The following is a 13,428-nucleotide window of genomic DNA, read 5'->3' on the forward strand; positions in this document are numbered from 1 at the left end:
ATTCTAGCACCGTGATATCATGACATTTTTTAGGGACCTGTTGGACCCAGTGGGCCCCCCGGCAAAGATGGAACAAGCGGACATCCAGGTCCCATTGGACCCCCAGGGCCTCGAGGTAACAGAGGTGAAAGAGGATCTGAGGTAAGACATCTCTTACAAATATGTGCATTTAATGTGCTGCAATCTTCATATTTTCAGAAACACTTTGCAAGACTTTAAAACTGAGATAGTGAGTTAAACACAATGTAAGCATCCAGTTTAATTTAGAAAATGAGCAATGGCTTTAAGACATTCTCTACCGCATTAAGACTTTCTCCAGCACACGATAGCCACAAGAGAAAAAACCTTTTTGCAGTTTGATCGGAGAGCAGTTGTATCAGAATAAAGGCAAAAGCCCAAGTAACCAAATGAACTCTGCCAGTGTTGATTTCACACTAGAGATCTCACAATCATGATAATCATAATAATTTGCAAGCATGTGGTACATCTCACTTCTCAAACAGCTGCCATGACTCCTGTTTTGCTACTGGTACCGTCATTCCTACTGCCTTCCTATCCTACGTCTTTGGCATAAGTGGAATGAAACCCTTATCCCCCCAAGTTAACACATGTGGTAATTGAAACGCAAATAAGTCATCAGCCCAAAGACACAAAGTTAATGACAAATCCGGGGGCAGAATCTAGGTTTCTGGTCATATTTCCTCTGTCATGTCAGAATTAGAGTTGTTTACATCATTTATTTAGAAGGAAACATGATAGAGTAAAATTTGTGCTCTAACTCCACTGATTCGTATACAGGGGAGCACAATAAATTTCATGGTAACAAATTGAATGTATTATAATTCGGTTATCATTTGATTATAAAACAACTCAAATAAATCTTTCTTAAAATAATTTTGATGACATAACATGACTGTTTTTAATGCATTCTATTGGCCTAACAACATGTTCTTTCAGCAAAGACCAAGTACACCTCAATGACGCCTGTTCTTACCTGTCCTAGGGCTCCCCAGGTCACCCAGGACAACCGGGTCCTCCTGGACCTCCTGGTGCCCCTGGTCCATGCTGTGGTGCTGGTGGGGGTGTTGCCTTCGCTGGTATTGGAGGTGAAAAAGCTGGCGGATTTGCCCCATATTATGGAGATGAACCAATGGATTTCAAAATCAACACCGAGGAGATTATGACCTCACTCAAATCAGTCAATGGACAGATAGAGAGCCTCATTAGTCCTGATGGGTCCCGTAAACACCCTGCTCGGAACTGCCGAGACCTGAAGTTCTGCCATCCTGAACTCCAGAGTGGTATGTTGGGGAGTCTTTTGTATTCATGGCAACAGGACTCCAGAGAAAGCTGCTTATATTAGAATTGGGGGAAAAGAAAACTTTCACTGAAAATAGAAAAAATTTCATAGCCAAAACAGTACTTAAAGAATGTTAGTTGAATTGAAACTGCTTGATATTTTAAGAAAATAGAAACTGAAGGTGTACTTTAGCTGTAACATAAATGCCTTCAAAATATTCCAAACGTAGGAAAATTTAAAGACAGTTTTGCAGAAATTTTAATATAAGTCATAGTTTGGTATGTTTCTGCATATCATTCCAAAGTTATTTGAATGATAAAGCAACATATATCACAGTGTTTTCAGGATAAAATTTATATAACTTGATAACAGACATCATTTGCAATTTAATTTTTGCAGTATTTATTTAATGCAATTAATTTTTAATAAATCTAATTAGATTTTTAATATTAAGAAACAATGAAATGAAAAATCCCAGACTTATAAAATAAAATCAAATATTGTAATATTGTAAGGTTTTGCATATATTGGGTTAATTCTTTCTGAGAGGCAAAGATTATTTCAGGCTTTCAAGTATCTCGGCAATGGAACATTGTCTTTGTTAGGAGTCATTTCTGAAAATTACTTAAAATAGAGACTAACCATCAGTGGGTTAAACCTACTGGCATAGATCTAGATTAGACCAAAAGCTTACATTAGTTAGTAAACCCACATTAAATAATCATCTTAAAAGAGAGGGAGAGAGTTCAATAAATACAAAATACCAATCAAAATGTCTTGGCTTAGTATATCATTATTGTTCAATATCAAGACGCTATATTGTACATCAGTGCTTTTTAATTATCATAGCTAACTCTTTACCTCAAGAATTTTAATCTAAAAGTTTCTATATTATATTGTACTATAAAATACAAATACATTAGCAAGTAACATTTTGCATGCTTTACCAGGTAAACAAACAAAATCATTCTGACCCAAACTTCATTACTGGATTTTATAACCAATTCCCATTCTTGTGTGTGTGTGTGTGTGTGTGTGACTATTCAGGAGAATATTGGATTGATCCTAACCAAGGCTGCAAGTTGGATGCTATTAAAGTATTCTGTAATATGGAAACTGGGGAAACATGCATAAATGCCAGTCCTGTGAATGTTCCACGTAAGAACTGGTGGACAGATTCTGGTGCTGAGAAGAAACATGTTTGGTTTGGAGAAACCATGGATGGTGGTTTTCAGGTAATAAAGGATATTTTTTTTAACTAAATCATTCCTACTTACCTGACTTTTCTGGTTCCATTTACTTGTTTATCACAAAGCTAAGTTAGTTAATAAATAGAAGAGCCCAAATGATTTTATGTATTCAGGTGACTAATTTTATAACTTTTATAACTTCTCTCCCAAAGCTAGGTTAGACTGAATTATTCTTTTTTTTATTTTAATTTTATTTTTTTAAAGTTACATCCAAATTAGTTAGCATATAGTGCAACAATGATTTCAGGAGTAGGTTCCTTATTCTTGTATGCAACCCCCTTTCTTTCAATTCTTAACACCTTTTTTACTCTAGCGTTATATGTTATACATGCAATAAAGCATATTTGTATATAAAATATTCATTCATAAAATATACGAATAACCTACATTATAATGACCATATTATACTGCATGAATCCCTTAGGAAATACGGTTGCAACTGAGATATTCAAGCAGTTTTGTTTGTTCCCTTCCACAGTTCAGCTATGGCAATCCTGACCTTCCTGAAGATGTCCTCGATGTCCAGCTGGCATTCCTCCGACTTCTCTCCAGCCGGGCCTCCCAAAACATTACGTATCACTGCAAGAATAGCATTGCATACATGGATCAGGCCAGTGGGAATGTAAAGAAAGCCCTGAGGCTGATGGGTTCAAATGAAGGTGAATTCAAGGCTGAAGGGAATAGCAAATTCACATACACAGTTCTGGAGGATGGTTGCACTGTAAGTAATAACATTTTTATAAGCAAGGGTCACAATGATCTCAGCATTTTTAGTTCAATCATGCTATTTTGAAAAGCAGAAAGGAAAATAATGAGGGTGAACAAAAGATAACATTTGGTGCAAGTCACATAGAATCTACTGATTCGTTGCAGGGAATGTTCAATACTACACAAAAAAATATATCTTCCCAACCTCCAGGTGAAATCAGTTGAAATGAAAGCAGTTGAAATTTAAATCCATAATATAAACTTTATCAGATAATCTGGATGGTTACTATACATTCTGCATAATAGCCCTCATATGGACTCAAATCTAAAATCTCTGCTTTCTTCTCAATTTTCAAGGTTAACTTTAAATCTATTCTTTGTTTTTACCATTTATGACCAAAGGGAGAAAACACTTCTAGAATTACAAATTCCATTATGAGAGACCTATCCACTTCTAGTAAACCTGTCATATACTTGGTAGCTGTGACCAGACAGAACCAGGCCACCTGAGAATGCACTGGCCTGTAGCGATCTCTCTGCCGGGTTTACTTTGAAGCTCTATAAGGCTTTTGATGAACAATATGGTTTATTATCTCGTATGATTATAGCTTTAAAATGGAACAGGTCTCATATGCATGGAAGATAACATGGCAAGTTAGCAATTCCCTTAGAGCAAACTATTTTTTTTAACTTGGTCAGTCAGAGGAAGTGTCTGAGTAATTATAATGTCATAATCACTTACATTGTTTTGCTCTTTTTTACAGAAACACACTGGGGAATGGGGCAAAACAGTCTTCGAATATCGAACACGCAAGGCCGTGAGATTACCTATTGTAGATATTGCACCCTATGATGTTGGTGGTCCTGATCAAGAATTTGGTGTGGACATTGGCCCCGTTTGCTTTTTATAAACCAAACTCTATCTGAAACCCCAGCAAAAAAATTCACACCCCATATGTGTTCCTCTCGTTCTAACCTTGTCAACCAGTACAAGTGACCAACTCGATTCCAGTTATTTATTTCCAAAAGTTTTGGAAAAAGTATAATTTGGCAAAAAAGGATATTTTTTTTTTGCTGTTACACCAAATACAGTTCAAATGCTTTTTGTTCTATTTTTTTACCAATTCCAATTTCAAAATGTCTCAATGGTGCTATAATAAATAAACTTCAACACTCTTAAAATAACACTGTGTTACATTCTTTGAATCCTAGCCCATTTGCAGAGCAATGACTAGGCTTACCATTAAAAGATAACCTTTCTCTCTGAAATAGTCAAACATGAAATTAGGAAAGACCTCCCTGTTTCAACTACCTCAACCTGGTCAGAAATACAGATGAATTCTAGAAGTCCCAGAAGATGAGAAAAATTATATAAATCGGCAAAACTTATGAATTTCATTCATTCACTTCCCAAAAAAGTGATAGCATAAGAAAAAAGTATAGCATAAGAATTGAAGGAAATATTTTAAAATCCACAATTATTTGAATCTTGGATACCAACTGCTTTTAAAGGTGCTTTTCTCTTTTCTTGTCATTGCTGAAACGATCAAGATTACTGATATTTGGGAAGACTTTGAAGACACATATTATGGTGCTAATGTACTTTCACTTTAAAAACTCTAGGTCAGAGTTGTTGCCTTGCCTTCAAAACATAAATGCACACCATCTGTACATGTCTCCTGTCAAAAAGATTTATTGGCGTGTCACTTCAGAGGACTCTCTCCCTTGATCCTGTAAAAGTCAACAACAAGAAACAAATGAGGCTGCTGTTGTCACAGTAACACAGAGAATGTGTTGAAACATAACTTTGTAAACTTGTATGTGGTTGTTGATCTTTTATTCTTACAGACACCCGTAATAAAATATCATAATAAAACACTCCTGGTTTTTGTCACTTTTCATAGCTACAAGAAATGCATGTGTACACTCATGAACTCTGGAGCATACTGAATTCTTTAAGCATACTTGAAAAAAGGCATATTGAATTCTAACTCTCTAGCTTAATAATGTAATGAGCTCAGGAATATGAGATAATAATCTCTGTTCAGAAGAGAGATAATGCTCAGTGGGAAATCTTGCAGATTTTTACATCAGATTTTTACATCAGTGAAACTCCTGGGACATATTGAAAACTGAGGATGTTCTATCTGAGTCATCCCTGGAAATGATAACATTGTAAATTCGATGGTCCCCAAAGTGGGAGTAATCAAGAAGGAAGATGCTGGTAATTTAGCGGGAGAAAGCAGGGTCTGGCAAAATAGACGTTAATATTAAGAATAATTGGAGGTTGAGGCTTCTCTATCACATTTTTACTGCACACTGCCTCATTGCCCTCTTGAGTCAGGTCCTTTTCTACCATCAAATTCTTATTCTTTTAGTTACTATAAGTATAGTCTTGCACATTTGACTTTATAGTTTGAAGTTTGCTTAGTCTATATGATTTATTTATTTAAAATTTTTTTTTAATGTTTATTCATTTTGAGAGAGAGCAGGGGAGGGACAGAGAAAGAGGGTGACAGAATCCCAAGCAGGTTCTTCACTGTCAATGCAGAGCCAAATATGGGGCTCAAATCCACGAACCGTGCATATATATATATATATATATATATATATTTGTGACAAAGAGACAGAGACCGAGAGAGAGAGACAGAGAGAAAGCTGAGTTTGCATTATGCATTAAAATTAAATGATGTGGAGTTTTAAATTTAGGCATCTTCAAAGCCAGAAATATTTGGCCAAGTCTTCTTCACATTGCATCACTCTGGCATTGACTCTCCTCCCTCTTTTATTTATAAGGATTCTTATAATTACACTGGGTACAACTTTGACAATTTCTGATAATCTCCCCATCTCAGGGTCAGTTGATTAGCAACCTTAATTCCATCTGCAGCCTTATGCCCAAAATAGCATCTAATGTGCAGTGCTATGATGGTTTCACCAGGCTGCTTTTGGGGTATGAGTTTGAATATGGCACTGAATGTCAGCATTCTCTTCATTTCTGTTTATTTATGAGCCTGGCTTCTATAGCTTTCTCTGAATTTCCTTGAACTTTTGACAAAATCTATAAATTACATTTCTACTTAAAACAACCAAGTTGATTTAGGTTGTTTGTAACAAAGAACCCCAACTAGGTCAGCGATTGATAACAGCGGTGATGGTGGTGAACAGAAATTCAGGAAAATGGAAAAACTCTGGGATCAAATGTTTGAGCTGGTTAGGGGTAAATATAGGAAAATCCAATGTGAATGCAGAGATGAGAACTTGGCAGCCTAGGGAGATAAGACTCACATCTGTCATCACCCGGAATAATTTGCACTTTGAAGCTAAGGCTGAAGAGGATGAATGACCTCTGCTACACAGCAGGACATTTAAATTTCATGAGAAATTGCAGTCCTGCATGTGGGTGTGTCTGCTTTATTGGTGATGCACAGGAAGAGAATGACAAGTTCAAACCCCTAACTTCTTGGCTCAAGGTGCAGGAGGAAGTTTCGTCCTTTCTCTGTGCTGAAATAAGTATATAAATGTGAAAAAACACATTTTAAAACTCATCTATTTGCACAGGCTTTGAGATTACCAAAAAGCAAATATAAACCTTAATTTTGCAGATCAGCAAACTTCAACATAAATCTAAATGGATTTTCAAATTCCTTGTTTGACTGATACATAAGTGGGAAATAATAGGACCCAAAAATCCGCATGGGATTTTTGAAAGAACTCTCTTCAAATATTCCTGTTTCATATTAAATTACTCTAACCATGTAAAATAGGACCCTTTATTTTCTGCCTGGTAATATTTTTGCCTTTCCTGAGATGAAAAGATGTCTGTAAGAGAACAATTCTTCTCATACTTCACTCCCACCACCGCTTATTGTCTACAGATTTATAAATAAAGCCAGATCCCAGAATGCATTGAGGAGCAATTATAACAACTAAAAAGTCAATCTCAGGAGGAGGCTTACACATAAAAAGAAAGAAAAAATTTAATTAAACAATTTGTTCTAAAATCTGGACAATATGTGTGGAAGTGGGTTCTGAGGTACTAGACAAAGAAGAATTGTGCAATTCAGATTAGACAAAATGTACCAATATGTGAAAGTTAACAGAAAATTCTAGGTTATAATTATTAACATGGTTGGTTGACTGAACCAGGCCTCTAAGGCAGCCCAAATTAAATGAACAAAATGATTTGAGACATCGCAAAATTCCTACCAGATGGAGAATTAAAGAACTTAAGATAGAAATGTTGGAATGGCTTATCCTATGTGAGACACGATATACCTTCTAACTATAGTCTCAGGATGGACCACCAAGATCTCGAGAGATACACAGTGAAGTATTGCCAGCGCTTTTGAAAACCTCCACATAAGTGTGTCTTTAGTCTGGAGATGGAAGTGGAAAACAGACTAGCTGAAATAAACTCCTTGCTTCAGTGGAGATGACAGGAGTGAGCAAAGGCCAAAGAGCATCTCTAGATCTCACCAGATCACCAGAAACAAAGTGAGAATAACTGTTCAAAGCTGTTAAGAGACAACAGGGTTAGAACGGTTAAAAAAAAAAAGCCTAACTGTGAAATATAATATCTTTGGTGATGAGTAATTGATAAAGGGCCTACTATTTGGGCCCTATTAGATGGGCTGACTGTGAGAGCTGGGCTTAGTTTTTTCTAAACAATAATGGCAAAAAATTCCAATGCAGCCCAGGTAGAAAGACAGCTTGGTTGAACAATCATGTAAGACATGACTTTCCACCCAGTTTCCAGACCATGAGACACTTCATACAGCCAGAACCTTGAATGAAATAGAAGTTCAGAACTTTTCAGAAGTTCAGAGGAATTCTCCTACAATAACAACATAACTAATGAGCCAAGCATTGTGAATATGGCCAAACATTGTTCTAGTCACCTTAAACTTATCAATTAATGTACAATTCAATTCTATGAGTATTATTATCTTCATTTTACAAAAAAGAAAAAAAGAAAAAAGAAAAACATTATGAAAGATTAGGTAAATTGCCAAAGGTCACTTAGCTAGTAAGAGGTTAAGATTTGGGGTTAATTTAACACAAGCAATCTGAATTTAGAGCTAATTCTACAAATCATGACAGCAGTCTAAAAGTTACCATGCTAGTGGTACACTGGAGAAAGGGGAAATGCCTGTCTTGGGGGAAATTCCTTCTCCATCTCTATCATCTTCCTCTCATCAGTCATTACACTGCCATTAGTCTTTCTAATATCTCCCCCGCACAATCTTAATCTATGTCCAAAACTTCAGTCAGTACTTTCACTGAAGATAACTCACAAATTTACATCTGCATTTAGTAGAACAAATGAGCCATGTATTCTGTGGTCTAACTGAGATCCTCACTAAAGTTTCCAAATATCTGTCAGGAAGCAAGCAATATGGAGACCTTGAAGAAGATTGCTTCAGACAGAGGGAACAGTAATTGCAAAGGTCTTGAGAGTGGGATGTTCTTGGTGTGTTCAAGGGACAGCAAAGGTAGCATGGTAGGAGCAGTTAGCATGTGGGAGAGTAATATAGGAAAAGACCACAGAAATAGACAGGGAGGCAGATAGTATGGACTCTTAGAGGAAGGGTGACCATGGGTCCTTAGTCCAGCTTTGCCTGGGAAAGCACTAATTGTAAGTATTTTCTGGATGTCTCATGACATTCAGCATCTTAGAACTCTTGTAAGTATTCTGATTGGATGATATTATATGGCCACTCTACTTCTATTTGGCCACTGCAAGGATCTTGGCCTTTGCCCTCAGTAAGATAAGAAGTCATTGAGCAAATAGACAGCATGATCTGACGAACAGTTTTAGCATGTTGCTGTAGTTGCTCTTTTGAGATAACAGTGTGTTGGAGCAGAATCTATGAGAATGATTAGGAGTCCATCACCATAATCTGGACCAAAGATCATGGTAGCTTCCACCAGAATGGTAATAGTGGAAGTGATGAAAAGTAGTTGAGTTCTAGATATATGTTGAATATGGAGGCAAAAGGAATTGCTAATAACTTGGATGTGTGATCTAAGAGAAAAGGAGATGTCAAGCATGAATCCAAAGCTTTTGGCCTGAGTAACTGGAGGAAGAGAGTCGCTAATAGCTGAGATGGAGGAGACTGTCAAGGTTAGAGATTTGAGGGGTTCAAGATTCTAGGCTGGACAGGCTACATTTGAATGCCTATCAATTATCTAAATAGACTTGCTGAGTTGATGGTTAGACAAATTCGGAGGTCAGAGGGGAGGTCCAGGTAAGAGAAACACACTTAGGAGTTTCAGCATATGTGTGGCCTCTACATTCATGGAAGGAGATGCAATCATGAAGTAACTGAGTGTAGAAAGATAAGAGAAAGTGAATAAAAACTAAACTCTGGAGTATTCCAATATTTACAAGTGGGAAAAATGAAGAGGAAGCAGCACAGAAGATAGAGAAGTAATGAAAGTAAACCAGCCAAGTACCTAGGCAGCAAGATGAAAAAAAAGTTTGTTGTTTCAATTTTAAAATCACAGCATACTATGAGGATAAGTAAGCTTAGAATATGTATTCCAAGGTCACTAATCACAGATTTTAAAAAGTGAGATCAAGTGAGGTTCTATCAGTTTTCCAGTGTCTTATAGATTACAGTGATGTGATACAATCCCCTAATTCATATTATCATTTTAAAACCATATTATCACTTTATTATCTCTTACTCATTGAAGGATTGAACACAACTCTCTTTACCTTCACACTGGCATTTAACGACAACTTTATTATTTGAAGTCAAATTCATTTTATAAGTCTTGAGGATGAAATTTATATAGTCATTGTAACATATTGGGAACATGCAGACAAGTAAGAAGGAAAATGGATTATCCTTGTCCCATACCAGTGGATATTTCCTTAAAATATTTTATGTATATTCTAACATAACTGTGACAATACCACAGAGGCAATTTTGTATTCCACTTATTTCATTTAATGTGATACCACTTTTATATAAAAATATTTTTTTTTGATTTTGGGAATAATTAGGAAAAACACAAAGGCAATCATTTTTAATGAGTAATGGCTTCAAAGTTAGAAATCACACCAAAATGTCTTTACTTTTATCTAGTTTATGCTAAAATTTTACTTGTCTGGGTTCTATCTTAAAGGAATGTGCTTATTTTTAAGAGTGAGTCATAAACTGTGAAAAATGTTTTCCTTTCAGACACAATTCTCCATTGAGTCATAACTCACTGAGTTTGATATAATATTAAGGACACATTCTACATGATAGAACATAGACAAAAGCTCTCACCAAATCTTTGTGTTTCCCAGTCTGCCACACTATGGTTTTCACAGCCCTTATAAAGAATCACTTGTTGAATTCATGTCATAAAGAAAAAAATATATATCATCTATGGCCAATATTTTTTTAAACAAATTCTTCTCTGATGATAATTTTGCTTCTCTTTTTTCTTCTCATCTCTTTAAATATTGTCCTAAAACATACTTCCTTTTAAAACTCCTAAATGTTTTACTAAAATGTACAGAATTACTTGGTATCTTTTAATCATATCTGATATGATTCTTATTAACAGAAATCAGACTACCTTTTGTGGTCCATAAAACTTATTTCACATCAGTTTAATGATGATGTGAAAAAAAATGATATGCTTGTTGCAATGTTGAAAATGAGATACTTCATAATTAAATAGGAAGAGGAAAAAAACCCCGAAAAACTAAGCTCATTCTTAGATTGAGTTCTCTGGAAACAGACTCTAAACTGGCAAAGTGTGAGCAGAAGATTTATTAAGGAATCATTCCAAGAGATACAGAAAAGCATGTTTGGACAGAAGAAGCTGACCCACATGCAATTGACACTGAGGTTTCAGACAACCCTGTAATAAATTCTGGAACCGAGATGTCCTTTCAGAGTTGTTATAATTCACAGTAAGAGGGATGGGTCTGTGCATCCTTGAGTTAGTCATTGACTAGACCTGGAGGGAATGGAATTTACCTTCAGTAAGACAGTCCTGGTGACTAAAAGCAATTCTCAATGAGGGGCATGGTTGTGAATTCTCAGTAACAGCTACAGGTATTCCCAGGTGCTGTTGATGCTTTGGCTTTGAAGAGAAAGTATGAGTGGAGCAATGTATTATCTACAATAAGCTCCTACTCTGTGCTCAGCACTCTGCTGAACACAATAGGGGGATATAACAAATAATTGCTTCTCCTTAGGAATATGTTGTCTAGAATTGGTAAATTGAACTCATACGAAATAATGCAAAAGCATTCATGGCGGTAAACAATTAAGTGCCAAATTGTGTGGGTTCAACTAAGGAGATACAGACACTACATGAGAAAAAGAAATGGTCAGTGATGATTATATTGTCAGTACAGTCTTCAAGAAGATAAAACTTGAGTTGTGCAATAAAAAAGGAGTATGATTTGGGCAAATGGTGGAGAAAAGGGAAGGAATTTCAGACTAAGAAACAAAAGAAGAAGAGAAATAGAGGCAGGAACAATTATTCTATGCCCATGGAATAGTGAAGAATCCATACTACCTAAATCCATTCATTTGAATTCAGAAACATTACTGAGCAATTATTTAATGCAAGGCCCAGAACCAAATGCTCAAGAAGGCTCAAGGAGAATAAGAGACCATGAAGTTTAGAAAACACAAGACTCAACATAATAAGTTGTGTTAGAGAGACATGAGGTACTAGAAAGGCACAAGGACGGAACAATCATGTCCACTTAGCAGAGCTCATGAGGGGTTATATACAGAGGGTGGCCTTTGAGGCAGACTTTAAGTAACAGAATGTTTTCAGGGAGAGAGAGAAAAGAAGTTCACAGGAAATACTGTAAAGAAACAGGTGCAGAGTTATGGGGTATATTTGTTGTTTAAATTCATCCAGTTTCAGATGGAGCATGGGTTTCTTGTGGTGCTGTAATAAGATAAGGCTGAAAGTATAGTCTGGACCAAAGAACTTAGAAAGGTAAGGTGACAGGTTTGTTTTTGTTTTTGTTTTTGCTTTTTATTTGATTCTTAATGCAGAGCCTTATAAAGGTTTTAATTATTGGAAGACTATTGCTTGAGGAGAGTACAAGACCGAGGGAGGTGTGGGGGGACAGGATCAGATTTACAGGCAATTAAGGTATATCTATTTTGAAGAAGGAAGAATGAATCACCATTTTCGGGAATAAGTGGATAAGACTAAAAAAATTTGACCAAAAAAATCAGAGTACTTTTTTTTTTCAAAGACTAGACAAACGAGTCACAGAGAGTAGACATACTTGATGGGAAAATTGGGTTAAGAGGAGAAAAAGGGGTCAGCAAAAGGAGGACATCAAAAGTCATGCATGAGATGTTTCTGTTTAATAAGGGAGGACTAAGTGGAAAGTTACACAACTTTCTACGTGGCAGTTCAACATAACAGTGATTCATCTGGAAGAGTGGTTGAACGTGATAAAATGTGTGACTGATTGGAGAATACTAGGTCGGGGGCGGCTAAGTAGATTTGGAAATTATCCTTCTACAGATGGTCGATGAAATCATCTGGCTCCAGATGAAATCATTAGGGAGCAAAACTTCCAAAGGAAAGGGGAAAAGGTCAGCATGGTGTATACGTGGTGGGAGGGAGGCTGTGGAGAGAGCACCAGCAAGAGTCTCATTTGGCATCCTGTAGCTTTTAATGGTTGAAGAAAAGGAGGATTGAATTTTAAGGGCTAAGATGGTGATGAATTCAAGGGCTATGAGCACAGAAAGGAAACTGAACAGAAGGCAGGTATTGTTAGCGCTGTTGATAAAAATGATTTGGGCCTGATTGCAAATTTTGTCTTGAATTTAAGCCACCTGGAGACTATTCTCTGTGGAGGCAGCAAGAGCACATATTTGAAGGAATTAAGGCATTCACTGCCTGGAGGAACCCACAGAGCACAGCATTATGTAGCGAAACACATCAGATGTCCCAGGGAGGAGCATGGACTGCATTGCACTTTCCTATCTGAATCTTTGGGGCTTACATTTTCATTACAGATGTCTTCCATTTCTGTTATTAGTGGCTAATAATTGTTATCATTCTGTATCTCCAGCTGCCTTCCCTTGTATGATCTATCTTAGAACAGCTTCAACTGTTGGAAAAATCGTTCACATTGACATTGCTGTTCTACCTTCCTCTGTTTATTACCATTGAATCTGT

General features: G+C 36.4%; 1 protein-coding gene across 1 annotated transcript in view; it reads left to right on the forward strand.

Moving 5' to 3' along the window:
- COL3A1 (collagen type III alpha 1 chain) overlaps positions 1 to 4,443 on the forward strand; it is a 40,333-nt gene extending 35,890 nt beyond the window's left edge. Inside the window, exons 47-51 of the mRNA XM_042949415.1 lie at positions 34 to 141; positions 1,004 to 1,301; positions 2,348 to 2,535; positions 3,029 to 3,271; positions 4,023 to 4,443. Of these exons, the coding sequence (XP_042805349.1) occupies positions 34 to 141; positions 1,004 to 1,301; positions 2,348 to 2,535; positions 3,029 to 3,271; positions 4,023 to 4,169 (984 nt within the window). The 3' untranslated portion in view covers positions 4,170 to 4,443. The remainder of the gene's footprint in view (positions 1 to 33; positions 142 to 1,003; positions 1,302 to 2,347; positions 2,536 to 3,028; positions 3,272 to 4,022) is intronic.
- The last annotated feature ends 8,985 nt before the right edge of the window (positions 4,444 to 13,428 follow it).

This window comes from Panthera leo, chromosome C1 (genome assembly GCF_018350215.1).
Source record: "Panthera leo isolate Ple1 chromosome C1, P.leo_Ple1_pat1.1, whole genome shotgun sequence".
In the NCBI taxonomy this organism is placed as follows: Eukaryota; Metazoa; Chordata; class Mammalia; order Carnivora; family Felidae; genus Panthera; species Panthera leo.